The sequence below is a fragment of the Podarcis filfolensis genome (assembly GCF_964270895.1).
Source record: "Podarcis filfolensis genome assembly, chromosome: 1".
Lineage (NCBI taxonomy): Eukaryota > Metazoa > Chordata > Lepidosauria > Squamata > Lacertidae > Podarcis > Podarcis filfolensis.
This window is the reverse complement of record NC_139604.1, coordinates 94,544,529-94,572,352: the sequence shown is the minus strand read 5'-3', so window position 1 is coordinate 94,572,352 and position 27,824 is coordinate 94,544,529. Positions and strand designations below refer to the sequence as shown.

At 44.4% G+C, this 27,824-nt stretch overlaps 1 protein-coding gene and 1 long non-coding RNA gene across 3 annotated transcripts in view; both read right to left on the bottom strand.

Moving 5' to 3' along the window:
• Positions 1 to 27,824, bottom strand: part of LOC310766617 — a 246,290-nt gene that overhangs the window by 49,372 nt on the left and 169,094 nt on the right. The window lies entirely within an intron of this gene.
• Positions 1 to 27,824, bottom strand: part of CCDC9B (coiled-coil domain containing 9B) — a 55,489-nt gene that overhangs the window by 13,896 nt on the left and 13,769 nt on the right. For both annotated transcript variants that reach the window (XM_083584566.1, XM_083584567.1), the window contains exons 6-10: positions 14,990 to 15,064; positions 8,451 to 8,635; positions 7,191 to 7,246; positions 5,841 to 5,894; positions 4,436 to 4,541 (exon numbers count right to left, since the gene is read on the bottom strand). In XM_083584566.1, the coding sequence (XP_083440692.1) occupies positions 4,436 to 4,541; positions 5,841 to 5,894; positions 7,191 to 7,246; positions 8,451 to 8,635; positions 14,990 to 15,064 (476 nt within the window). The remainder of the gene's footprint in view (positions 1 to 4,435; positions 4,542 to 5,840; positions 5,895 to 7,190; positions 7,247 to 8,450; positions 8,636 to 14,989; positions 15,065 to 27,824) is intronic.

The window sequence follows — 27,824 nt, the reverse complement described above, 5'->3', positions numbered from 1 at the left end:
ATACAACCTGAGCCTATGATGGAGGGGCTCGCAGCATTAACACCCCAAGAGGGTCTTGCTTCTTCCATAGCCACAGCCTTTGATTCTACCAGAAAAAGGCATTGCTCTGACTCTCTGGCTTCCCAGCCTGCTGCTTCCAGCTTCTAGCTCACATCATGCCACTCTCCACTCTGGCTTTTATCTTTCTAACTACCAGCAAGTTTGTGCCATTTGTCATCTGGCACAGAGTCACTCCCTTTGTTTCCTTAATGACCCATTACCTCACCAGGAAACTAGCTTGGCTATTCCAGAAATTTGAATCTTTGCTCAGATTTTAACACTTGCTGGATCCAAAAATTAGAAGGGCGTACAGCCCCTCCCCCCCAACTCATAACAGTTATTTCCCCTTCAGATATTTCCTAGCCATTGTGAACAGCAGCAGTTTAGAACTATCAGCCAATCTCCTAAACTATAGGGCGGAGTTGTTACTTGGCAACTTGGCTAGGACTGTTGTCAATCTCTAGCATTACTCCTGGATTCATTAAAACCCTTCTGTTTAAACCCCAATCTTACAGTACTGTATTAACACAGAACGAGGGCGTTGCTAATGCCCTTTAGAAAAAGAGATTAATGAACATGAAGCTGAGATTTTTCCTGTTCATTTGTTCCACTGGCAGCTGTTCTTTTGTACCTGTTTTCAGGTCACATGTGCATTACTATTTTTATATAAGTTCTAGCACCGTTGGTACCCAGTCTGTGCTATGGACTTCAGTCATTAATGTTTACATCACCATGCTGCCACTTCAGGTGTGTCAGCAGGTAGGTGGGTGGTTATAAAAAAATTAAATAAACCTCATCATCAGAGGTTGGTGGCAGAAGCAGCAGCACTGTTGGATACTGAGCAGCGCTGTTGCCACTACTCTGAACTCCTATGGGGATCTGCTATTCATACCACTCTAGGAGGTGGGCGGGAAACTGCCTTTCTGAAATAAATGCAATTTCACCACTGCTGGACAACACCTGTTGTTGGTATAGCACTGTAAGATGGGGCACTCGCAATCTTCTGCTGGAGGGTGAGCTCCACCTTGGTGTGCTTAGAGAAGCTGGGTTTGCAAATGACCTGATTCTGGTGCTGAAATTACACTCTCTGGGCTGGGAATTGTGTCTCCAGCAAGGGACTGTCCCAGGAACTGGATCCCAATGACTTCATTACACTTTCATGAGAGGGGGACAGTAGTATTTTATGGATGTGGCTATAACCTTGTATATATCTTATGGTGGCACTGAAGGTGGTTTCTCGGTGGGCATTGTGATCAGAGTTACCATTCTTCTCTTGCTCCCCACTGTTTACTTTATTACCAGACTCAATGATCACTTCTTGCCTTCCAGCCTCAGCTTCTGCCCCGATGATTACAAGTGGGGAAGAACTGCTTTCCAAGTACTGCTATGGTGTTATCTAGTTCAGGGGTAGGCAACCTAAGGCCCGGGGGCCGGATGCGGCCTGATCGCCTTCTCAATCCGCCGCGTTTATGGTCCAGGAATCAGAGTGTTTTTCATGAGTAGAATGTGTGCTTTTATTTAAAATGCATCTCTGGGTGGGGCATAGGAATTCGTTCTCTTTTTTTCCCCAAAATATAGTCCGGCCCACCACATGGTCTGAGGGATGGTGGACCGGTCCACGACTGCAAAAGGTTGCTGACCCCTTATCTCCCCTGAGGGGAGCTCAAGTCAAAGCTGATAAAAGAATAAGCCATTCATTACCCCTGATTTAACAAACCGTATCTATATTTTTTTTGTTTGCCTGTGCTGTGGGGGTTGGTCTTACAGGTTTGCTTTGTTTTCCCACTCCAGTGGAGCTTTAAAATGCAAATGTAGCTGTATTTTCACCCTTTTCCTAAAGCATTTTTATGCTGCGAGAAATAAAAATGGCATAATTGCTCCTAATTACAGACAGAAGCAATGCTACTTATTGGAAGAAGCAAGAGATTTAAGTTTGCTGTACGGGCAAGGGCTAAGTCTCAGGAACAATCTCATTTATAAAGGCAAGTCCAAACACACCGATTTAATTTGAAAGCTCTAACTCAAACAACAGCAAGGAATAAAAAAACAAGTGTGATTTGTGATACACACATAAAGTTGAATAAGCAGACTATATTTAATGGGCCATAAAAGCCCAACAACAACATCTTTCTCCTGGAATAAGTTTCCCTTCTCATGCATAACAACTGCTTGCCTAATATAAGCTGCATATTACCACTGTGGCCGTGGAAATACTGTGCTGCTTTGCAGTTGTGTTACTGTCCATATGTGGACAATTCTGAGACGAAAAATCATAGGAGACAAATGGCAATGTGCCAAGGGCACTTTTAAGAGCAATTCTGATGTTCTGGACTAGATTTTAATGGAATTTAGGATAGAAGGAATCTAATAATACTTGCATGGAATTTCTATTCATTTGCGGATTCTGTTATAGTCTCATTTTAAAAGGCACAATTTGTGCATATGTATACTGTCGTCTCTCTCCCCCCTCCCAGTGTAACTGCCCTGATAATGCCACACCATCTTTGATGTACATCTATAGACCATATAAACGGAAACTGCTTCTATCAATAGTGTGGTCTAATAGCTAGAAAATTCCAAAAAGAGTAAGTCAAATTCTAGCTTCTTGTCTTGGCACTCCTTGACTAAGGATATGTTTGTGGGGTGGGGCAAGGGGGCGGGGCGGGAGGCTTTCTTTAATTACAGGTGCAGGAGGAGTTTCACTAAGATCACAGTAGAAGAGTTTGGATTTCATATCCTGCTTTATCACTACCTGAAGGAGTCTCAAAGCGGCTAACATTCTCCTTTCTCTTCCTCCCCCACAACAAACACTCTGTGGGGCTGAGAGACTTCAGAGAAGTATGACTAGCCCAAGGTCACCCAGCAGCTGCATGTGGAAGAGCGGAGACACAAACCTGGTTCACCAGATTACACGTCCACCACTCTTAACCACTACACCACACTGGCTCTCCAGTACTGTAGTGTACTGGAGAAAGAAAGTTTAACACTTTCCTACCCAGCCACAATCCTGACGAAAATTATGCAGCTAGGGGGAAAAACCTCCTGTTGGCACTATTCTAGCCCCCACTCTGGATTTGGGACAGACTAACAAAGAATTACTCATGCAATTGAACTCATTTTCAGTATAGTCTGGAAAAAGGAAATATGATTTGTTGCAATTATCTTCCTGGAGTCATTGCCTTTGGGTATTCATGTGCATTTTCCTTAGTGATGCAATCTATTCTTGAAACAGTTTATTCATGATACTGCCCCCCACCCCCCGAAAGGGACTGTAATTGGTAAGTTTTAAAGGGGGAAAAGTGCTTGTCCATTGAAAGTCAAATTTTTGAATGGATGGCAAGAGCTCTGAGATCAGCAACTAATCAAACAGTACATGACCTGGAGATGGTAGCAGTGGGTATGAAGATGGGCTGTGCATTATGACACTAGGAACACTGTTCTGCAAATACCGTATTTTTTGCTCTATAAGACTCACTTTTTCCCTCCTAAAAAGTAAGGGGAAATGCGTGTGCGTCTTATAAAGCGAATGCAGGCTGTGCAGCTATCACAGAAGCCAGAACAGCAAGAGGGATTGCTGCTTTCACTGCACAGTGATCCCTCTTGCTGTTCTGGCTTCTGAGATTCAGAATATTTTTTTTCTTGTTTTCCTCCTCCAAAAACTAGGTGTGTCTTGTGGTCTGGTGCGTCTTATAGAGTGAAAAATATGGTAGTTCGTTTCAGTTTATTTGTGAAATGTGCAACATAGTTGGATAAGATTTGATTCCAAGAGTAAACCTCACTGAATTCAACAGCACTTACTTCAGAATACACATGGTTAGGATGGCACTGTAATAAGTAAAGAAATCTTCACTTTTCTTAAGAACTGGGAGTAGCAGTCTCCATTAGCATTTTGTGTTACTGACGTCTCCCTTTCAACAAACCACTGAATTGGAGCAAATGGCAATTTGTGGAAAACCTCAATTGCCATTTGTTGCACTTCTGCTTTATAGAGCGGGTTTTCGTGGGGAACACTCCAGGGTGGGGGAAAAGAACACTTGGATACGGAGCTTTGAAGAGTGGGGCTGAGCTTGGAAAGCATGGGGCAAAAGGGCTTGGTTTTCCCAGATATTACCAGGATTTCAAAGGTGGAATTGACATGGGGGGGGGGGATTTCTGAAAGGCGGTGCTTTGTCCTGGATCTTAGGCAAGTCAATAGAAAAACTGGGTTTTCCTTAAAGAAGCTCAACAACTTGGGGGTTTCCGTAAAAAAGCTCAACAAATTTCAGGATGTCCTGGTTTTTACTTTTTGAAATATGGCAACCCGAAGTGTGGATAAGGCCTGAGTGGAGATGCTCATTTTGGCTGAGCAGGCCTCCCGCCAGAGGCAGTGAAGTCCCATTGAAAGCTGCTCCCTTACCTTCTGGCTCTGCCTGTTAGTCTGTCCTTCCCTCTGGCTTTACTGCTCACTACTGGCAATGTTCTGGCAGCAGACTCACTGGTGCTTCTTCTGTGCTGACCTCCACCTAAAAGAAAAATGCCATGAGCCAAGGCTAGCCAGTCCAGCACCAGGCCACAATATGCCACAGTTCTGACATCCATGGCTAAAGAAGGGCCCAGCAGCCATGAGGACTGGAAGTAGAAGTGTCACAGAATCCTTGGATGGTATCCAATGAAACAGTTACATTGCACAGCTAAGGCGTTTTGCTCTAGTGTAACCTCCCCACCTTTTTCTCTCCCTGTGCACCTCTTTTCCAGGGGTTCCCCCTACTCTCCGGAACAGATTGAGGGGGGAGCATGGGATGAGGAGAAGGTCGAGAAATTACGTTGTGCAGCTGAACGTCACTGCACTGGCCTGTTTAGTTGGATGTCACCCATGCAGTTAGCCAGGGACAAGGGGATTGCACTGAGAAAGATAAAAGTGTCCACTTTCATGGGGTTTCAGGATTTTGGTCTGAAGGCGTGTGCCACTCAGCAAGCTTGCTGAAGCTAAGCAGGTCTGGATCTGGTCAGTGTATAGGTGGGAGCTTGCCTGGCTCTTCATAGCAGGGAGAGGGGGAGGCAGGCTGGCTAGAAATGCCTAAGCAAACTTCCAAAATCAAACAGTGGGGGTGTTTTTTGTGAGCCTTCCTGTCCTGATTCAGTTATCTCCTTGCTTGCTTCTTTGGTTATCCAAATACCACTCTTCCCCCATCTCTGTATGCTATTCAGCCACAAAGTCCATGGAACTTCCTGGTGCAGTCCTCTTCAACTATTCCCAGAATGCTCCCTGGTTGCAAAGCTTTGGTTCACATGTCTGGAAACTATAACCCCTGCAACATGCCCACTCTGATTGTCCTATACGGAACCATCCCCAGCCTGCCTCCTAGCATACAGCATTTCTGCTCTGCTTCTCGTCAGCTTTGTCCTTGGCTGTTAGCCAGCAGTGTGCCCTCTTTGCAAGGAAAGAGACAGTATAGGGTTGATGAATCTTGCTTTTGGGGGAGGGGGATTTCAGTTCTCCTTTACTTCAGTGTCCCAAATATTCCCATCGAGCTGTGATGTCACAGAAAGGTGCAAGAAATAGCAGCAGAAGTATAGCAATGGAAGGAAGCACAAACCCACAGAAATATTCGCAATTAGCATCTGAAGGTCAGGGAAAGTTGTATGATATCCAGGGCCTCTACAAATGCAACATTAACTCTGGGCCTGGAGTGATGGCAAGATGGTCTTGGGGGCAAAAACTTCCTACCTAGGAAATGTTTTTGTGATACATCTGACATGGAAAAGAAAGCCAGCATTTACATTACGGCTGAACTGAACTCAGCCCTGTTCCTGAGGCTTACTTTTTCCTTCAGAAGGCAAGGTTCGGTGCTGGGACTTCCTGGCATTTCTTCCTCCTTGAAAGGACAAAGCATGTAAGAGAGCAGGATCATGTAACAACAAATTCCATCCCCCAGCAGCAGCAGCAGCAGCAGCAGAGCACAGATTGCCTAATTTGATGTAAAAACAGTTTGCACATCTAGGAAGGGGAGGATCAGAGGATTCATCAGCTAATATAAAAATCTGTACATTGGTGAAAAGGGAATCGAAAAAACAGCTAGTATAACAGTGGTGAGCAAAAAAAAGTGAAAATTTTTTTAGAAATCTATGTGCAGGTTGAAATCTTCAACATTTATTGAAAAGTTGCTTCCAAATATCTTTTGTTTTGTGAATCGGAACATAGAATTTGAATTCTATCTGCCTCGCTTAGAGGCACTGTCTTCAGTCTCTTTTCTAACCCCCACCCCCAAGATAAAAACTTTCTAATTTTCACAGTAGTCAGAGACTTATTACAAAGGCAGACAGTGGATTTTGACCTAGTCAATATAGGCAATCGGAGTGTCCCTTCTGGTGAATGCAGAGTTCAGGGATGGAGTTCCGGGGAACATCTCAAGAGAATACCATGCAGCACACATGAGAGCCCTAAGAAGCAAGCTGTGCTCTGACTTTTCCTTTATGGTACAGGAAAAAAATTATTGTTTCATTTGCACTTTAACTGTCTCATATCCCCAGCTGGTACAGAAATAAAGAACTCACATGAGTAAAGAAAGAACACAGTGCAAGAATCTTTGAGAGTTGCCCATGATTCCCCAACCTCAGCCCCCGTTCCAAAACACTGGACACACTGCTTAACATTGCTATTCCCACATACATGCTTTCCCCCCCACCTAGAGAGCCACACAGAAACAGGATTGGCTTAGCAACTGCTCTTGAAAGTTTGCACACCAGGTTTAGGGGTGTCTTCCACCATCCACTTCAACGACATAAAACTACTACTGTGGGTCACACCTCAAAATGAAGACATGAAAAACTGGGATGGGAGAGACAAGGGCCCAGCATCTTCTGACAAAGGCATGCCTTTAAAAAGGTATGAAAGAAGTAGCCTTGAGACTTGGAGCCACATTAGGAGAGGCCTGAATATCTGAGACAAAGCAAACAAGATATGCAAGAGTTGCATTTTTTTGAACCTGACATCAACTTATTTATTCACTTATTGAATGTCTATTCTGTCCTTCCTCGTGAAGGAGTCTGGGGAGTGGGGGCAAACAGATCCACAATTTAAGCACAAAAAGGAAAAGGAAACCAATTCTAGAACAGTTAAAAGCAGTCAGAAAAGCAGTTGCTGGTAAATACATGTCCAGTCCTTTGCTCACCTTTCTTGTTGTGGACACAGTCCAAAGCTGGCTCTCCATCTTTAGTATCATCAAACCTGCAAATGAAAGAAGAATAGTTCATGTATGAAGCTGGGGCAGAGAAGAATCTTCCCAAAAGGTCATGTTAAATTTAACACATTAACAAATGACTGTGTGAACCCACCCCTTGTTATGAAACAGTCCTTGCTTTTGCCTGCCCTGAAAACTGCTGCCAAACAGTTTTGCCAAGTGGCTGGCTGCAAATTCTGTGTTTTTAGGTCAGTTTTAAAATACAAAATAACCAGTATCTCCCTTCGGAATCCCTGTGGACTGTATGGAGGGCATTCACTAGTAAATTAGACTGGCTTTTAGTTAAACAAATATAAATTGTGATGTCCTCCTTTACAAGGGGCCCTTTTCTTATCAACATGAGTTGCCTTTTTCTCCTTAACTTGCACATGCCCTGATGTTCATAGAATTATAGAATTTTAGCACTGGAAGGGACCCAAATGGTCATCTAGTCCAACCCCGGCAATGCAGGAATCCCAACTAACGCATCCATGACATATAGCCATCCAACCTCTGGTTAAAAACCTCCAAGGAAGGAGAGTCCATCTTATAATGGATCCTCTGTGGGTAGTTGACTCTGAGCCATCTATTTAGGCAGAGACATTGATATACTACCACTTTCTCTAGCAATCACAAGCCCCATAAAGTCCACAAAGCCCCAAGAGTAGCATGAAGCATATTACTTCCCATCAGCTTTCTAGCTCCCTCCAGGATATTTTTCCTATCACTGACCTCTCTTCAGGCTACAATCTGCCTTGGCCAGCCTGGTACCCTCTAGATGCTTTGGACTGCAATTCCCACCAGCCCCATCAAGCACAAGCACAGGGAGGCTGATGGGGGTTGTAGTCTAAAACAATTCTGTTTTTTTAGAAAATAGATGCCGGAACTCACAATGAACACTTCCCTTGTTCTCTTTGAATGCCAATGGCACCCACCTGAGAGGTGCCAGAACTGAGCTCCGGTGAGTTCCGCCTGAAAAAGCCCTGGTCCTAAACAACTGGAGGGCACTGGGTTGGTAAAAGATGACCTACAGCAGGCATGGCCAAACTTGGCCCTCCAGCTGTTTTGGGACTACAACTCCCATCATCCCAAGCTAGCAGGACCGGCAGTCAGGGATGATGGGAACTGTAGTCCCCAAACAGCTGGAGGGCCAGGTTTGGCCATGCCTGGCCTACAGCATGAAGAGTGTGTGTTGACTGGGAGACAACTTACATGTGCTCTGATTTTTCTGTGTCCCAAGCCCGTCGCCATTCCCCCCTTGCATTCTTGTGGCGTGCCAGTCGCTCCAGGTCAATCTGATCCCGTTCCTTCTTCCACCGCATGTATTCCGACCGCTCTCTCCCGGTCAGGGTAGAGCCCTTATCCCCTGGGCTCTTCTGAGGAGATTTTCCTCTCTCCTAATTGAAACAAAACAATATGTGATTAATGTGGAAGGACTTCCTGGGCGTCCAGAGTTCAAGCTGATGATCACTGCAGCGATTATAAATCTCTTAGGCTGTTTCGATCTGCTGGTCCTTTGGCTGACCATCTCACCTTCTTGCGTTATGGCCAATCCAATTCGTATATGGGTGGCTGCTTGAAGGGCTTCTCAATGACAACTCGGCTCCTTCAGCACTTGGATGCAGCTATCCTGACTTCAGAAAGGGTAGTGAAAGGGGAAGGAATACGAAGGAGGAAGTAGGTGTCTCTAGGCTTGCACAAGTTTCACTTCAACATCATGCTTGCCAGTCAGGAAGCTACTATTTGGGCCTAGTTTGATCAGCTCTCAAAAGTGGTGTCGCAAGCAAAGTGTTTTATTGTGGGCATATTCCACAGCATGTTCTTGACATAATAAGAATTGCCTTAGTGGTGGATTTATTCTGCTTTATTAGTTGCTCTGGGCTGCTTTCCTATTGTCACCACATTATTGCTGCCCAAAGTGGCTCAGGTGCAACAAAAAGAAGGACAATAAAAAACAACAACCCAGAACATTTGTGATGTGAAAAGTTATGGGATTTCAGGCTACAGGATATACACCAATTAGAAACAAAGCAGTCTGGCCAACCTGAAATGTTTGCAGGTGCAGCTAGCATTGAAAGCTGGATTGCGATGGCCACTTCCAATAGCACCATAATTATGAACGCAGAATGAAAACGATGTTTGGAGGGGCTTTTATAAAGATTGTTGGGGGTTTTTGTGCTGCTTGACCCTGTGAAGCTGTCTTTTTCGGAAGTCCTGCTCCAGGCTCCCTCACCTTCAGAAATAAGGTAGGTGCTGACAGGGAAGAAAGTCATCTTTGTAGTGGTGTCCAATTTACAGAAGGCCACCCCCCCCCCATGGAATCATAAGGTGCTAAGTCATCATTGGCTTTTAGGGACTAAATGAAGGCAGTTTTTTTACACCTACGTATTGAATGGCTGAGCTGCTATTCTCTTGCGGTTCCATTTCTCAGCTCCTGCTCCAGTTTGGGAAGCTATTTTTAATCTGCTGCTATTTTTGTTGTTTTGCTTACATATCCCACTTTGTGCTGTTTTAATTGGATTTTATTGCAAACTGAGCCTATTGGTTATTAATATTTTAAGCTATCTCAAAGGTAATGGTAAATGACCTCTGGATTAAGTCCAATCACCTATTTATCTCCTTGCACTGGTATGCTTTCGAACTGCTAGATTGGCAGAAGCTGGGACAGAGCAATGGGAGCTCACTCCGTTGCGCAGATTTGAACTGCCGACCTTCCGATCAGCAAGCCCCAAAGGCTCAGTGGTTTAGGCCACAGCACCGCCTGTCTCCTGCCACCTCAAAGAATGTATATTCAAAAGGCAGTAGAAGTATGCTTTAAAAAACAAGTAAAAAATACTACTTAGCTTATTATTTATTTATTTATTTAAAGTATTTATATACCACAATTCATGGAGATATTACAGTGGTTTACAAAACTAAAAACAAACAAACCCTAAAACAATCAAATAACTAAAATGCAACAAAGTAAGAAAAACAGCACAGCGGAACATTATAAAAGGAAGAATAAAACACTAATTATAAATGGCCAAACAAAAACAATGTATTGGCCTGCCCTCTTTCCTCTTTATATTGTTATCAGTTTGTGGGTGCCAGAATCCTTTAATCCCTTAAATCTGCAAGTGTTAAAATATAAAAGAGGCTAGCTTCCTCATGAGGTAATTACCCAGGAGATGGGCCATTAAGAGAACAAAGGAAAAGGGGCTCTGTGCCAGACAGCAAATGGGTGGGGCCCCTCCTTCAGCCCTTTGATAGTTCGAAAGACAAAGCCTGAGTCAGCCCCTCCATCATAGGCTCAGGTTGTATATTATGTGTAATTAAGCCATATAACCTAAAGACACCACAGTCTCTGCTGTGCCTCATTCCAAAGGAAACACAAACCCTGGGTAAGTACCTGGAACCCCTGGAAACTTGTATCATTTGGAGATTCTGTCATTTGGGCGTTCAGGGAAGTTTATAACGTGTGATATTTTACTGTATTTTTGGTTTCTATGGAAGCCGCCCAGAGTGGCTGGGGAGGCCCAGCCAGATGGGTGGGGTATAAATAATAAATTATTATTATTATTATTATTATTATTATTATTATTATTATTATGGCTAGGAATATATTGTTGCATGTCACCCCAATCAAAATCCCCTGCTTGAGTAATCTGAGAGTCTTGGGTAGCTTAAATGCTCTTTATTTCCTATATCCTCCTGAGCTGCAGAACGTCAAAGGATGCTCTGCAATGGAGGCATCTAGGTGCCAATGTTTGGGGCCCCTAAGGAACAAAGGAACTATCTCCTCTGTGTGGGCTTCCAAATGAACCATGCACAAGTTTGTGTTGATGCTCTTCCAAGAAACACTCCAGGATTCAACACCTGACAAAATGCTTCGTCAGAACAGATAATTCTGCACAGGCACCTAATGCCGATTAACGAACAGTTGACACCGCACACTCCTGAGGTGGCAAATGCAAATGGCTAACTGCTCACTTGGCACACACAGTTACACAAATGGCTCGCACAGCTCATTGATCGCAAGATTTGTTAAAACAGATGCTCACTACCTGAGCTGGAGCAGTAAATGGTGCCCTCCTCAAATCAAGGGGCCTGGTATCCAAGGCTGAACAGCTTCTTTTGGACCTTGAGGCAAAAAAACCCCACCTCTCTCTCCTTCTCTCTTGCAGGAAAAATACAATAATGTAAAATAAATAACAAACAGCTGGCTGCCTTTTCATGACCCAAATCAGCTGCCTGAGACAGCCACCTCTACCTAAAGAAAAGGACAGTCCTGTGGTTAGACAGGCCACTATTTATCTTATACCGCAGATGGGATGGTGAGATTGAGGGAGAGTAGCCCAACTCTGACCACCTAGTGAGATGACAGCTGAGGCTGGGCCTTCCTAGTTAACAACTCATGAACTAGCCACTATGCCACACTATAGAGCAGCCTTCGTCAACCTGGTGCCCTCCAGATACAGTGGTACCTCGGGTTAAGAACCTAATTCGTTCTGGAGGTCCGTTCTTAACCTGAAACTGTTCTTAACCTGAGGTACCACTTTAGCTAATGGGGCCTCCTGCTGCCGCTGCGCCACCACCACACGATTTCTGTTCTCATCCTGAAGCAAAGTTCTTAACCCGAGGTACTATTTCTGGGTTAGCGGAGTCTGTAACCTGAAGCGTCTGTAACCCGAGGTACCACTGTATTTTGCACTACAATTACCATCAGCCCCAGCCAGCATTGCCATGTTGATGTGGGTTGAAGGGGATTGTGGTCCAAAATATCAGGCGTGCACTATGCTGGGAGAAAGTGCTATAGTGCTGTACTACGTATAAATGTTTGTACCTGTATAGTTGGTCCCAGAAGGACAGGGAGCTCAGAGCATGCTGCATAATGAGCCTCCAGTATACAAGTCAGAACAATGTACTTTAAGCAGGAAATTTGTTTGCTTGCGCTGCCTGAGGCCTCATGATTTATTGTTCCATTCGGCGTTGTAGCAGCTGAATGCTGGTCTTGCTTGAATGCTTAAGACCTTAACGAGGTCGGAGCAACGCTGCTCAGAACAAGAAGGAATGAATTTGAAAGAAAGCCATCAACACAGCAAGAGTTTAGTGTAGCCCACCAGTTGTGGGAGCCAACCAGCAGCTCTCTGAACTGAAGGGAGGCCCCAGAGCATATTGCTGAATATACACGTCCTGTGACGTTCATTGTCTGCGGATAAATCAATATTCCATATTTCTCCCCTTCAAAGAAGGCCACACGCACGCACACACCCTGAACAAGAATTAACACCCTTGGCATTTCATTGCAGATCAAAATAGAACTGAGGAAAATTAGAGGCTGAGGAACCTGTTGCCAAGGAGACACACCTATGTGGGTGGGCAAAGGAGTGAAAGAACAGCAACACTTTACTTCTCCACCAAAGGGAATTTAGGGGCCTGACAAGCCCATCCCACATGTGGGTGGAGAAGCAAGAAGTTAGGATCTCTACTGTGAGCAATAGAAAAGCACCCCAGAGGCTCAGGACACCCTCCAGCCACTTCCATTTCTGGCCTCCCCAAAATTGCTTCCCATAACCATACCTGCGCCTCACCTGCCAGACTCAGGAGTTTGATGAGAAATGAGAAATAAGAGATATATTTCTATATCAGAGAGCCTGCTGGAGCACTGGAATAGCATGTGAATGAAATCTATGAATCGGCGGGGGGGGGGGGTTGTATCCAGGACATCTAGGAGATTACTGTGCAGGGGAATTGGAATGACTATTCCAAACCTGGCAAATCGATCAGCAAGAATCGCAGCTGATGTCCACTGTTTGTTGACTTATGAGCTCAAGTGAGAGACTCTGGATTTAGCCAGAATATGTTTATTTTTAATAGCTCAAAAAAGAGTGCTAGATTCCCAAATATCGACACCCCCTCAGTCTAAACAAGGCGTGGAACTGCCATCAGAAGGGATGATGAACTGCTTTGTAGAATATAGCCAACTCGAACTGAAAGTGTGGCTTGAAGTGGGTGGGGGAGGCAGCTCATGTTTACAGATTTGCCTGCTGAATCATGTATCTTCTGGGCAATATGAGATGTAAGGAGCAACCCAGCTTTTCCAAGGATGACTGCACTTTGTATTAAGGAAGTGAGCAGCAGATATTCACTGTTGGGAGCCAGCTCAGGGCAAGGGCAGGGAGCTGTTTACCACGCTGACCAGGGCCTCAGCTCAGCTTGGCCACAGCTGCGCTTCTTGGGCCATAAGGGAGTGACACAGATCAGATCAGCTCACCGTGCTCCCTGGGCTGCAGCTGGAGCTCAGGCTAATGAATCACTTCACCGGGAAAGGGAGGCTTATTCAATTTGTGCTCCGTTAATTATGAGCATTCGTCGGCTCAAGGGAGCCAAGGCTTCCTTCTGGGTCTGCGCTGAACAGTGAGCAGGGCCAAATCTATTGCAAAAAAAGAGTCGTCCCCTTGCAATCTGAGAGTGACGTGTTTTTCGTTGTTAACGCCGGCAGTTAGCAGCCTCTGGATCAACACCCCTCCTTCCCAAAGAGCTTACTACAGCTGCAAGAATGAATCGCGTGTGACAGGTCTTAGTCATACAGCTTGATGGAGCAGTGAAAGAATTTGCACGGTGGTGCAAGGATGGCGCAGGAACAGTACAGGCGTTGCATGCCCAGCCTGAGCATTTTCCTGCCACAAACCTTTTCGACCTCAAGCAAAGCATCATAGCTTTGTTTTGCACTCCAAGTAAAGCAGGTCCCTCCTGCACCTTGGCTGCAGTCCTTGTCAAATTAAAGCACTGGACTTGGCAAGCAAGTTCCCCCTCCTATTCCTTTGCTGTTTGAAAATGTAATACATTCAGGTGAGGATGGCTAAAGTCGTGCTGTGCTTCTGGCACCCTCTGGTGGCCTGTGTGCTGAACAGCACTGTGATGGCATCCCACAAAACGGCATTACTTAGCATTGCACCATACTGGAAACGGATTGGCTGGACCAAGCCATCGATTAACGGTGCATCAGGTGCTTGCTTTTATCCCCTTTAGCATCTGAAGAAGTGTGCATGCAAACAAAAGCTCATACCAATAACAAACTTAGTTGGTCTCTAAGGTGCTACTGGACGGAATTTTTTTATTTTGTTTCGACTACGGCAGACCAACACGGCTACCTACCTGTAACTGACACATCTCTGTTTACAATGAGGTCACGTGTCTTGTGCCCACAAGTCACCTCAGTGTGAGATAAACATAGTGGCAAGCAAAATTGCCTTATTTGCTGATAGGGAAGAATCCTTCTAAAGACCTTAAGCAGAATTTCCTGTAGCTCCGTCTCCCCCTACATTCACTGCTGTCACTGACCATGCAGTACTGGTGGTAATACTGCGGCCAACGCATAAGCACTAGGATGCTCTCCGTGGCAAATCAGGGCACAAAGCCAACTGGCTCATTTAAGTAGTTCAGCTGTGCATGTTGTAGCTAGCCACTGTCAGGGCCGGCCCAAGACATTTTGGCACCTGAGGCAAACCTCAAAATGTTTTTTAAAAAGCAAACCAACAATAAAGGCAAGTCTACCACCTCCCAAGGTAGTCTGTTCCACTGTCAAACCGCTCTTACTGTCAGAAAGTCCTTCCTTAGGTTTAGTCAGAATCTTCTTGGGCATTTAGTCAGAATTGACTTGTGAATTGGTCTTTTTTGTTGTCAAATCCAGCCACTGATGGTTGGTGAATTAAGCCAGTCAGCCCTGCTCCCTGTTCACGGAAATTGTCATTAAAGACTGCTCTCACCTTTCTGACAAGCACATTCTCTGAATGTTTGTCTCCCTCTGACCACCTCCTCTCCACCGTTCTCTTTTCATCCACCTGCAAGGACACAAAAGGGAATATTTATTCAGGAGCAAAGAAGCATCAGCACAAGCTAAAAAGATCAGATTCTCCTGCCAGGATTTTTATTTTAATTTTTTTAAGAACAGACAATACAGAAGAAACCAAGGATTGTCAGGTCCAGACAATGGAACAGAGGAAAAGGTTGGGAAACAAGATGTGGAAGAAGGACAAGAGCAAAATTCTTACCAAATCCTTTCTATTCCACACTGCTGCCAGAAAGGAAAAGCAGATCCATAGTTAAAAGCCTTGTCTTTACCATCAAGATGAGCACTTCCAACCAAAATTAGCACTTGAACATTTCTCTAGTTAGTTAGTTAGTTAGTCCTTGCTATTTCTATAGCACTTTTGATGTGAAAAGTGCTTTACAAATTCTGGGCACGATTCAGCTAGAGTTAAACACTCTGAAGCCATCAGGTTGTCCATGGGAATGATTTAAGCCAAATCTTCATTCTCAGTGGGACTGCAAGGTGCTTAACTTTTGCTAGAGCATCCTCAGTTATTGTGCAGGCCCTCACCACAATCTTGTGGTGCAGGTTATTGTTCTCATTTTATAGAGGGAAAATATCACATTGGTTGTGGGTTGGCCCCAAAGATACCCTTTTGCATGCAGAAAGCACCTTCCACTCACAGAAGGGCTGTTTGATGCATTGTGATAAATCAACATAAACAAGAAAAGAAGTGCTTCTGCTTGTACACGAGTTTGCAAAAAATCTTGACAAAGGACATCTCCCGACTGCTGTTATATTGCAGGTGTATTCTGAAACATGTTCTTGACCCAGTAATAGTGCATTGGTGGTAAATTTATTTTGCTTTATTAATCGTTCTTTGATTCTTCTCCAATGCTTCTACATTATTACTGTCTAGAGGGAGTCTAACGCAACAAAAGCAGGACAATAAAAAAACCCAGAGCATTTGTGGCATGAAAAGTTACAGGGTTTTAGCAGGACCTTACGTGCTGTTTAGAAGCAGTATGTCTGCCTCAAAACTTCTTCAGGGCAAATAGTATTGACAGAGGAATATCCCATGACCACCCCAATCATGAGCACAAATTAATATGCAGTAATAAGGACATTCCGTTTTCCTTTAACATCAGTGATCTGGTGGCCAGCTGGGGAAGACTGCAGGCCAGCCTGCAGATTGGCCAATGGTAGACAAGCCTGGGTCTGGGGATTCTTCAGGGGGAGGGTCAGCCCAGCCAATGGGCATTGCTAGGGCCCGCCCCATAGGGAATAAATTGTGGGCAGGCCAGCATTCCTCCACAATCTTTTCATGGGATCTTCCATATCAGTTGCCATTATTCAGGGCTGGGCAGGCAGGAATTTTTCCACTTGTCCAATTGGCATTGGCCACTTGGTTTTCACCTACCTCATAGTAATTGTCACAACTTTGTGAGGTTAGGCACTGGGTAAGCCTTAGTCTGGTCTGGAGGTGATGCTGTAGCCTCTCCTTGCCCCTTCTTGGTTAAGGGTATTCTGTTAATGGGATCCATGAAGAGTTGCTTCTGCCCGATGCCCAGATGGGGGCTAGGGCCATAGAACTCCTCCAGAGGGGACCCCCCGGGGCTACCCCTATTTGATGTAGGTCATAGGGCCTCCCCCATGTTGTGATTTACCCTTAGGTACACTCACAGCAGATGGGCTGGATTTAAAGAAATGGCTTCACCCAATGCCAAACCTTTCACATCTGCAACCAATAAAGTTGTGGCCTATTTGAACTCAAAATCTATATGCTGCTGTCTTGTATGGTTGCTCATTACATAGGGAGCAACTGCGTTGTGGGGCCTTGGCATGCAGCTGGAGGACATCTGGAGTAGAAGCATCAGAATTGCCACAGAGACAGAAAGATGAAACTCTGGCAAGTGACTATTGTTCAGTGGCAGAACACATCCTACCATTTTGAAGGCCCCACAACAGGTGATGAGAAAGCCCTCTCTGTTTGAGACCTGGAGAGTCACTGTTAGTCAGAGTTGACAGTACTAGGCTAAATAGCTAAACTGACCCTGATATACAGCAGCTTGCTATATTCCTAGCTGCAGTTGGCTGAAGCAGAGGTACAGCTGTAGCTTCATTGAGAGCTTGTGTGAGATTAGCACTTGCGTTGTCTGCTTGCTAGCAATATCTCTGCTTGCTTATTTGTAAACAAAGAGATATTACCAAGGCACCACGAATCTCCGGTACATTCTCAGCCACAGGAAATGACTCAGAAATGCTATTCCTGGGACTTACCACCACTCAGGGAAAGTGAGGAGTGTATAACAATGCTTAGAATCTATCGTGCTACCCTCACTCCACTTCCCAGAGCAGTGAGAAGTTCCAGGAAGGCAATGCATGATCAGATTTAGTTTCTCTTGGAAAGCAGCCACTGGAGACTTATTGGAGTTTTGTAATATTTACATTATTAATCAGAGAACAGCAGTTCATCTGCTATTATGAGGAGGAACCCACAATAAGTATCTCTCTGCTGGCAGCCAGTCTCAAAGCGGAGCATCATGTACACATAATCCACTTGATTTATCCAAGTTCCCCAGTAGCCACTGAGCAACAATAAAGGCTTTTAGCAAGTGGCACCATTTGGAAATCAGTAACTTCATGTTCCACTAGGTCTGGAGTTCACATAAGCAGATATTATCTTGCTATGTAGTCCAAAAGGCACCCCACATCCCAGTACGCAAGAGGGAAGGAGACTTGGAGGAATCTTGAAGCTTACAGAAGTGCAAAAGTATTTTGGGGGTGGAAATCTGTAAAGTGGGAGGCACTCATAACAGTCCATTGAGAATCTTGGCTGACTGTTGGAGGGGGCAGAAAACTGAGGGTGGGGGTGAAATGGGGTAGCTGAAATGCTGAACAGAGGCTTCCGTACTGCAAGATTTTCATGATCAGCCTCATCTATTGACACTTTCCCACAAAATTGGGCCCCCAAGTGGCTCACAAGGTATCAAGTGAATAATTAAATATATAACAAATACACACACACGAGAAATAATACCATCACTAAATAAATACAGTGGTACCTCAGGTTACATATGCTTCAGGTTACATACGCTTCAGGTTACAGACTCTGCTAACCCAGAAATAGTACCTCGGGTTAAGAACTTTGCTTCAAGATGAGAACAAAAATCGTGCTCTGTTGGCGCAGTGGCAGCGGGAGGCCCCATTAGCTAAAGTGGTGCTTCAGGTTAAGAACAGTTTCAGGTTAAGAACAGACCTCCGGAACGAATTAAGTACTTAACCTGAGGTACCACTGTACAAAAAATAAATAAATATGGACAAGTTTGTTTGAAACAATATGAACAAACCAATCTAATCTGACAGCTTGAAACTAAACAGGGGAGAGAGAATAATGCCCAACACAGAAATACAAAGTAGTATGCAAAACTTCCACATGCTCCAGATGCATCTATCTCTCATAGTTTGGATCCAAGACTCAACTTCAAACATCCAGGGAACCCACCACCCCAGCTCTCTCCTGGGGTAGTGAAGAGGGGTCTTCAGGCCACCATTATCAGGACTCCCCTCCATTGTCTCCCAGGACAACATGGATGCCAACAACTCCATACAGAGGCCAAAAACTTTCATTCCACATTCTCCCACCAATCGACATGCATTCATGCAGGCTGGGGGTTGTAAATAAGTTTCTCGGGGTTTGTACCACCCTTGCCCTTGTGGCAGTTTCTGACCTGGTGGTTTTTATAGCCCTTTCTCCAGTGCTTTTTTTCTGGGGGGATGTCCATTTACTGTATTTATTTTTCCTGATTTGAACTATAAAATGGTGATTTTCTTGAGCATTGCCTTTCTCCAAATCAAAGATATGGGTAACAGGGAGAAACATACATTTCAAAGAGCAAGTTTTATAAAGAAAATAAATAATTTCAGCTTAGAAATTATACTATGTTCTAAAAGAAACCAGTCATCAAATCTCTTTCTTAACATATGCTTAGTCTTGCAAGTGAGGAACAGAATTTTTGGATTTTTTTGGGTTCGGTCCCAATTGCTAATAATTTAAATAAGCATCAATTGTAGGCACACTAACAGTCTGTTTGAACAGCTCCAGGCACTTTATAAATGTTTGTGTTGTTCAATTGTCACAACTGAGCAGCAGGCAGATTATCCAAAATGAAGAATATCCTGATGTCTGGGACAGACTGTTTCCATGAAAATTCAGCTCTCCTTATTTCCACTCACCTGCATGGGAGAAAGACTGGCACGAGCATGAATCCTGCTCTCTCTCCTGACAGCCGGCTTCCTAACAACAGCCAGACATGCTTTTGCGTACAGCACACAGGGCTGCCTTGTCTCCTTGTCTAGCTGATGCAGCTGCCTACCAATTCATGCAGAATCCTGTCAACTGCTAGGTCTTCTGCTGCCAAAAAGCTCTCACTATTTATTACTTTGGTTGGTCTGAGTTTTGTAACCATACATGGCAGCTGCAGGAACAATTGCCTGACTTTGCAACAGTTGTGCAGGGTGGAAACTGGCAGCCCCATTAGGAGTGATAGAATCAGACAATCATAGAATTGTAGAGGTGGAAGGGACCCTGAGGGTCATCTAGTCCAACCCCATGCAATGCAGGAATCTCAACTAAAGTATCTATGGCACATGGCCATCCAACCTCTGCTGAACAACCTCCAAGGAAGAAGAGCCCACCGCTTTCTGAAGGAGTGAAAAGCAAAAGCGCACTCAAAGATCTCCAAATTGTCACCCACCCCTGCCTGAATCCTACCTTCTTCTTTTTTAAACATAACTTTTTATTGGGTTTTATAAACAAGGATCATAAATGATACAAATTAATAGACCAAGTCTTCACCTGTCATTTGTATATCACCAAAAAACAGAATAATATATCTGCAGTAATGTCTGCAACATACGGTTCATTATTAGTGGTCAATGTATATGTTCTTGGTTTGTGAATTGGTTTAAAAAATAACAATAACAAAGGCGAAACAGGATAGAGCAGAGTTAACAGATAACATTCAATATTGCATAGCCAAACGCCTAATCAGGGGCCCCTGAATCCTTCCTTCCTTTTAACACACTTCTAGACAACACAAAATTGACTCAGACTGGCTGTGCAGATAGACGCACCAATGCAAGAGGAGCTGACACTAAGTATATCATCATGCACACAGGAGAGCAAGCATAAACTCCATTTAAAAGTATCGTGATTGGAGTGTTTTCAGACAGAAATTTAATAATGTAAACAGATCTTTGAGATATCAGAAAAGGGACACTGCCAGCAGTTTTGAATTTTTCCCAGAAAGGGAAAATCCAAAGAAAATCTGGGGGGTGGGAGATATGGGCTTGCATTTTGATAAGAACAACATTGTGCAGGTGCTCCAACCCGCCCTGCCCGCCCCCAAACCCTGCATGCATGAGAAACATTCATCCCACAATTCATCCCATCTGGAAGCATCCTGAGTGATAGAAAGTGACTGGTTGGGTTTAACACACACACAACTATAGCGCAACAGTTGTAGGAAAAAAAGAGGATAAAGCCAGTTTGTCTTCCCCATCCTGGTTTATTTATTTTATTTAAATGGGATTTTGTACATTTTGTTCATGTTCAGGGAGGCCCATGACAGAAATCTGCATAAACTTTGCATATGCTAATTTATGGATGCAGATGCAAATATAGCCCAACTTTCAGAGGCAAAGCAGCCCTTTATAAGCAAAGAGTTGTGTGTGTGTTTGTGTATGTATGTGTGTTTTAAAGGTTTTCAGAAACAGAAGTCCCCTCTTCATCAGAGAATTCCCCCCACCAGTGGGGCTCTAGACCAGTTTGGGGAACATAGTAAGCTGTCTTCTACTGAGTCAGACCATTGCTCCATCTAGCTCAGTATTGTCCACTGCAGCCTTTATCAGCCTTGGGTCCCCAGATGTTGTTGGACTACAACTCCCATCCTCCTTGACTACCTGCTAGCTAGGGATGGTGAGAGTTGTAGTCCCACAACATTTGGGTACACGGGATTGAGAAAACGCTGGTGTATTGATTGATCTCTAGCTTTTCAGATGGAGATCTCTCTCAGTCCTGCCTGAAGATGCAGGGTTTGAACTTAACACCATCTATGTGCAAAGAAAATGCCCTACCACTGAGCTACAGCCACTGCCCAGGGGATTTGAAGGGAAGAATTTACATCCAGTTTGTCTAAGTTTGCCTGCGAGGGTCCACCCCGGCAATCCTGTTATTTCAGCAAATGCAAGATAGGGATAGTTCCTCCTTCAATTTCTCCGTAGTGGTAAAGACCAAGGAGCAAAGCTGGTTGGTGACCCTATTCCAGATATCATGTAATATCCTCCCAAACATGACAGACAACTGTCTAAGGTAAAGGTAAAGGGACCCCTGACCATTAGGTCCAGTCGTGACTGACTCTGGGGTTGCGGCGCTCATCTCGCTTTATTGGCCGAGGGAGCCGGCGTACAGCTTCCAGGTCATGTGGCCAGCATGACTAAGCCGCTACTGGTGAACCAGAGCAGCGCACGGAAACACCGTTTACCTTCCCGCCGGAGTGGTACCTATTTATCTACTTGCACTCTGACATGCTTTCGAACTGCTAGGTTGGCAGGAGCAGAGACCAAGCAATGGGAGCTCACCCCGTCGCGGGGATTCGAACCGCCGACCTTCTGATCGGCAAGTCCTAGGCTCTGTGGTTTAACCCACAGCGCCACCCGCATCAGACAACTGTCTGGCATGATTTAATTCTGGGTATGTTCACAGAAGAGATGAATGACTGTTGAGTGGATAGCAAAGCTTGTCCCATGGAGGAATACAGCACCACGCTTCCTGCCCTGTGCTTAGTGAAATAGTATTGGGCCGATTCAAGGCTCCAGACATAAAAGTATTCCTGAGCTGATTTTGCAGCATCTGAAAGTGGCAGCTTTTGAAAGCTACATGAGAGTACGGAGTCAGTAGTTCTCCTGAGCTTTAAACATGAAGAGAAGAGTAAAATACAAAGAAGACAATTCCCTGGAGCAGTTCAAAGAAACAGAGGATGCTGAGAAGGCAAGTCTGAGCTTGAATGAACAGCCTTTATTCCTGCTAATTGCTTGGGGCCTTTTTTTAGTTGAACATCAAACTCTCACAGAGACAGGCACAGTAATAACAAGGCAGAAACCCCATTTCAGTGTCGCATCTAACATTCCTTTTTTCTGTCTATGTCTCAAGAGAGCACACTTCATCAAAGATAGTTTATGTTACATGTTTGTCCATTTTATTGCAGAATTTGTCTATTTTTACAGTAGAAATACATGAAAACACCCATGAAGTGCAATAGAATTTGCAACAAAATATGCACACAAATGCTGTGATTTAAGGGGAGGAATTGTTCCCCATCTCTATCCAGCACTGAAGGTTGCCAACTTTTAATCTGTTTCTCCTCCTGTGCCTTTAACAGCAGAGTGATCTGGAGATATATGGAACTGGTAACGTAGCAGGAAGAAGAGAGTAGGAATAAATGAATAGTTCTTCAAATGAAGAGGTGCAGAAAGTGAAGGATTGGGACCTGTGTTTTTAACTTGTTCATAAACAATACTGAGTTAGGGGTGAGCCGTGAGGTGGCCAGGTTTGCTGATTATACTAAATTGTTCAGGGTCATTAAAACAAAAAGAGATGGTGAAGAGTTCTCCTGCCTCCAGTTGTGAGACTGGAAGTGAAGAGGAAGAAGATGCTGAGAAAGCCAGTCACTTGTTTACATCCAGGATGGGGAACAGGATTCAGTAGGCTGCTACCATGGGCAATAAAGCCAAGGTGACCCCCCCCCCCTTTAAGTGCTGGATCTCCATAGACATGGGCTTCGCTCAAATACCAGCAACTTCAGGTTCAGCAATTGTAGCTGACTGGGAGTTCTTATGCAACAAACCTGCTTCCCCAAAAGAGTAGATTTTTGGTGAAAGGGAAAATGATAGGAAAACACAGCTGAAGGGTAGGATAACCCTTACCTTGAGGCAACATCCTCTAACCACCCTGCAAACCTATCAGAATGAATGTTCATTAAATTTCATTGCTGTATTATTATTTTCACTTATGAGTCGCTTCCCACAAAGCAATCATTTTTGTTATATAGGTTAGATGGTTGTTGTGTAATAATGTTCTCTCACACTTTCCCATGCATTTTCCCATAACTTCCCTTATCACAAAAAAGTTTGATCTTTTGGGGAAGCAGGTATGTTGCTCAAGGCCTCTTGTTTATTATTACACAACTTGAATTTGCCAGTATGTGGTTGACTTCCACTTCAAAATAGTGACAGTCTAAAAGCACCTCTACTTCTTTATTGTCTCTACACTGCACTGTGTAGCAATGGGTCTCCATGATTTCAGACAATAATGTTTGCCACCCTTACCTGGAGATGCCAGAGTGAGCCAAAGATATTCTGCATGCAAAGCATATGCTCTCACTGAGCTATTGTATATCCCTTCCCCTACTACTGAGCTAGTAAAAAGTAGTTTGCTTAATTATCTCTTTGTCTTTCACTCCTCCACCCCCCTTGATTTATTTTTTTTCAAAAATGAAAACTTTGAAAATATCAGGTGGTTCAGAAGGACTCGCCTCCATTTCCCCCATTAGTCATCTGACCCCAATTTCATTTCATTCCTACAATCATGTGGCACTTACCTCTTTAGACAGGAAGCATATTATCTCATGATATATTATCTCTCTATACACTGTTAATAAAAAAGCAATTCAAACAGTCCACAAACCATAGACGTCCAATTTAAAGATGATTTGCTGCATACTAATTAACCATTATGCTTCACTGGATCTGGATACACCACTCTGAAGCTTAAATGCACTGTTGCATAAAACAGCAGCCTGTTAAATGCAGCTATTACCAAAATGAAAGAGGGGGCAGAGTACAGAGAGGTCTCTGAGGAAACCCGATACTAAAAGACCTACAGAGAGAGAGATTACTCAACTCTCTGCTGACAAGTGGGATATTGGTGCCAGGGAAAATCTTGGGCACTGGGCAGGAGGGCAGGCTATGATAGTAATAAGGTTTCTCCTTCTTAGACCATGGGGATTTACTTTACTGTCATCTATGGGAGAGGAAAATGAGATTGCAATTCCATTTAGTTTCCACTGAAGCAGAAAGAGGCTGATATCAAATACCAGGAGCCTTCTGCAGTGCACTGCTTTGAAGAGGGTACATGTATCAGCTGGGAAACGCAAGGGATATATTTTAAAGGAAATAGCACTACATACACTTGCTCTTAGTGAGCCAGAATCCTCCTCAGCCATCAGTAAATGCCCTTGGACAAGCCTAAACTACCCTAAAGTGTTGTTGTGAAGATGAACTGGGATCTTAAGAGTATCGCAAGAAGCCTCCACACATATGAATTAGCCCAAACCCTAGCCTAGGCCAGGGAAAGGAAGCTATTTTCAACCTGAGGGCTGTATTTCCTTCAGGCCAGTCTTCTGGGTGCCACATGTCACTGGCAGGCCGGGCCAGAGAGAAGAGAGGGTAGGCTCATTTCTGCATACCCAGCCCATCTAGGCAAGAAATAAGGAAGCATCATCAGAGTTCAAGGACACATTCCAGCCAGGCCAGAAACACTCAAAGAGAATGCAAAGCAGAGCCAGTGGTGAATGTTGCTGAATGGGAGGTGGGTATGGCCTGGGGAGAATCCCAAGGGCAGACAGAGAGGCTTGGAGGGCTGCATTTGGCCCCCAGGCCTGAGGTTCCCCACCCCTGTGCTAGACCTTCCTTTGATGCCCTTCCAAAGTATGGCAGGTAGGCAACAAGGTCAGAACCTTTTCTGTGGTGGCATTAAGATGCCAGGGCGCTCTGCCTAAGGTGAAGCTCCACATTTTTTGCTTGCTTTACGCTGAGCAGCCAAGACTCCAACCCCTACCTGGCAGTTTAAGGCATTGGCTCTTAAAAAGGATTCTGATTTTTTAATCAATTTTTACTTTGAAGAATTAATGTGATTTTGAATATATTGTTTTGATTTTGGTGTATTTGCTATAGTTAATAAAACAAACCAACTTTGATTTTTGATATTTTTTTTTACAGAATGGCTGGACAGAATTTATCTTTAAAAAACCCTACTCTGAATTCCACCACTTCTCAATATTTATGTGGTGCCACTTTTCTCACGTCCACCATATCGCTCCTAAAAACATACAATTTTTTCCTGGCAACGTTTAGCTCTGTCCCTTAGTCCGTGCACTCAACTCAAGCTATATGTAACTCCATGTGCTTACATTCATTTGCTCTTACTCTGTTCCTGCTCTTTATCATCTGTCTGGATTTTCAAAAATTGGATGGGAAGAGCTCTTTTTTTGATGGTGCCCTTTTAGAAGACTGAATGTGCAAATACTGGTTTCAGTTCTACTCCTTTAGCTCCCTCTCGGGGTTATAGCACGGCATAGCACATCAAAGGAACAGTAAGCCTTGGGGCCCTTCCAGGCAATCAGTTTTTCACATAAGAATTGCTTGGTTTGCAATTCATTCGTTGTGAGGATCCAGGCATACAATGTTGTGTTGTTGGGGAAATGGACTTTCCTCCGTAGCCAGATACTTTGACTACGGGTCAGATCAACATAATGGAAAACATTGTTTCTTGCTGTGTGAACAAGTTTTCCTGAGCTCCGGGTCACAAGCTCTCCCATTCCCCCAGCTTTCTGGCATGCAAAACAGGAGCTGATAAGAAGCATACATTTCCACTTTTAAACAAGCTACAGTGCCCTGTAACATTTGAATGTCAGGGACTGTGGTTTGTTTAATTAAATTTGAGTAGGTGTGATAGTGAACATTGTCTCACTGACATCCAATGAACATGCACATTGTGGCAATTTCCACTCCTGGTTTTTGTTCCTGACAGAATTCTCCAAAATCCCTAGCTACAGGTTAGCCACCTCTGCCATACTCTCACTAGCTTTGCATTGTCCACACTGACTGGCGGCAGCTGTCCAGGATTTAAGTCTGAGGTATCTCCCAATACTACCTGAAGATCCCAGAGATTCAACATGGGACCTTCTGCACACAAAGCAGAAGCTCTCTCACTGAGCTGCAGCCCTTTTTCTCACTGGAGGCGTTCATATTTCAAACTCTCCCATCGCTAAGGCAGATGGGAAAGTTCCATTTGGGAAATGTTTTCAGCACTTGGGGAAAAGTGCTGTGTAAATATTCAGTGAATGGAAAGGGTTGCCCTACTTAGCCAACTGCAGTTTACATTCTAGTAACATCATGCTACATTGCGCATGAACAAATTCCCCACATGTCTGTATATTTACAATGTAAACCTGGCCCATCAGAGGCATGCAGGGACGGCTTCTGTAAATCCCTGGAAAATAGGGGCACTTGGAGGGTCTGACATTGTATTTCCCAAGAGCCCACCGCACTGCAAGATACAGTTTCCACACAAATCACCTTTAGGCTATTCAGTAGCGGAGCACATTTCACAAAAAGCTCCCCCTCTTTCCCCCATTCCCAATGACTTTTGCGCCTCCTCCCCTCTTCATTCTTTGCCATCTCTGTGTTTATCTAACATGCCTCGACCGTATGGCGAAGTCTGTAAAGCCCTGAGTCACTCGCAGCCTTACACAAAAAGGCATTTACTGCCAAATGTACTGTTTAAAAGCTCTTTAAACTCCAGGCCCAAACCTGCGTGTACTTCACGCTGGGAGGCGTCGCAGGGCCTGGGCCCGAGGACAATGGCGCACTGTTTCTGGGGAAAGTGCAGACCATGAGAGAGAGAGGCTTGAGCTGGCTGCGCCGGCCGCCTCTCCCAGCGTGATTTACACTCTCTGTTTCAATGTGTCCATGTGCTCCCTGCAGGCCCGTCATCCATCTTGCCTGAGAAAACAGCCTTGGCCATCTGGGGCTGTAAAACTCTCGCATGCCCCCCGCTCACCATGTCAACAGGCTTTTCTTTTCTCTCCTCGCAGGCAGTGGGGCAGAGTGTAGGCCCGGCAGCTGAGTTACAGCCTGAAGACTGAATAGGACGCACAGCTTGTGCTGTTCTTGGGCTAATCCTCTTCTCCGTCAGCAGAATGTCACTCGGAAACCATCAGTTTGAGGCAGCTGGAGCTCGGCTCCAAAGTCTGCTTTTAAAAACCTTGGCCCAGAAAGCGCAGAAGCACACGCTTCAGAAGATGCAAAAGGAAGTGGGCCCTCAGACAGTGGTTGGACAGTGTCATTCTGAGGGAGACAGTCTTGCCTCTTGGCTAGAATCAGTGGCATTCGGAAAAACTGGATTCTGCACCTTTTAATCCTATGTCACTTTCCCCCGTACTTAGTTGCTCAATTTCTAACCAGGGATGCTATTATTATTATTATTATTATTATTATTATTATTATTATTAGTCCTGTTCCTGTGCCTAACAGCAGCCTGATAAAAAATAATTGTTGGTGGTGGTGTAGAGGTAGCAACATTAAAAAAAGAGATTTGTTTTGTTTATAAATATCAGCATTTTGTCCTCAAGATCTTAAGATATTCTCACTTAAAGGTGAAAAGTTACAAAGAATTCCAATAGTAACAGGGCTGTATTCATGTCAAGAGCTGTATTCCCTCAGGAGTAGTTGCTTGGGGGCCACATACCAAGGATTGGGAGGGCCAAAGTCTTCTTTCTCTGCCCAACATCCCATTTCACATTTAGAAGACATCTGAAGACAGCCCTTTTCAGGGAAGTTTTTAATGTGTGACATTTTAATGTATTTTTCATCTTTGTTGGAAGCCGCCCAGAGTGGCTGGGGAAACCCAGCCAGATGGGCGGGGTACAAATAATAAATTATTATTATTA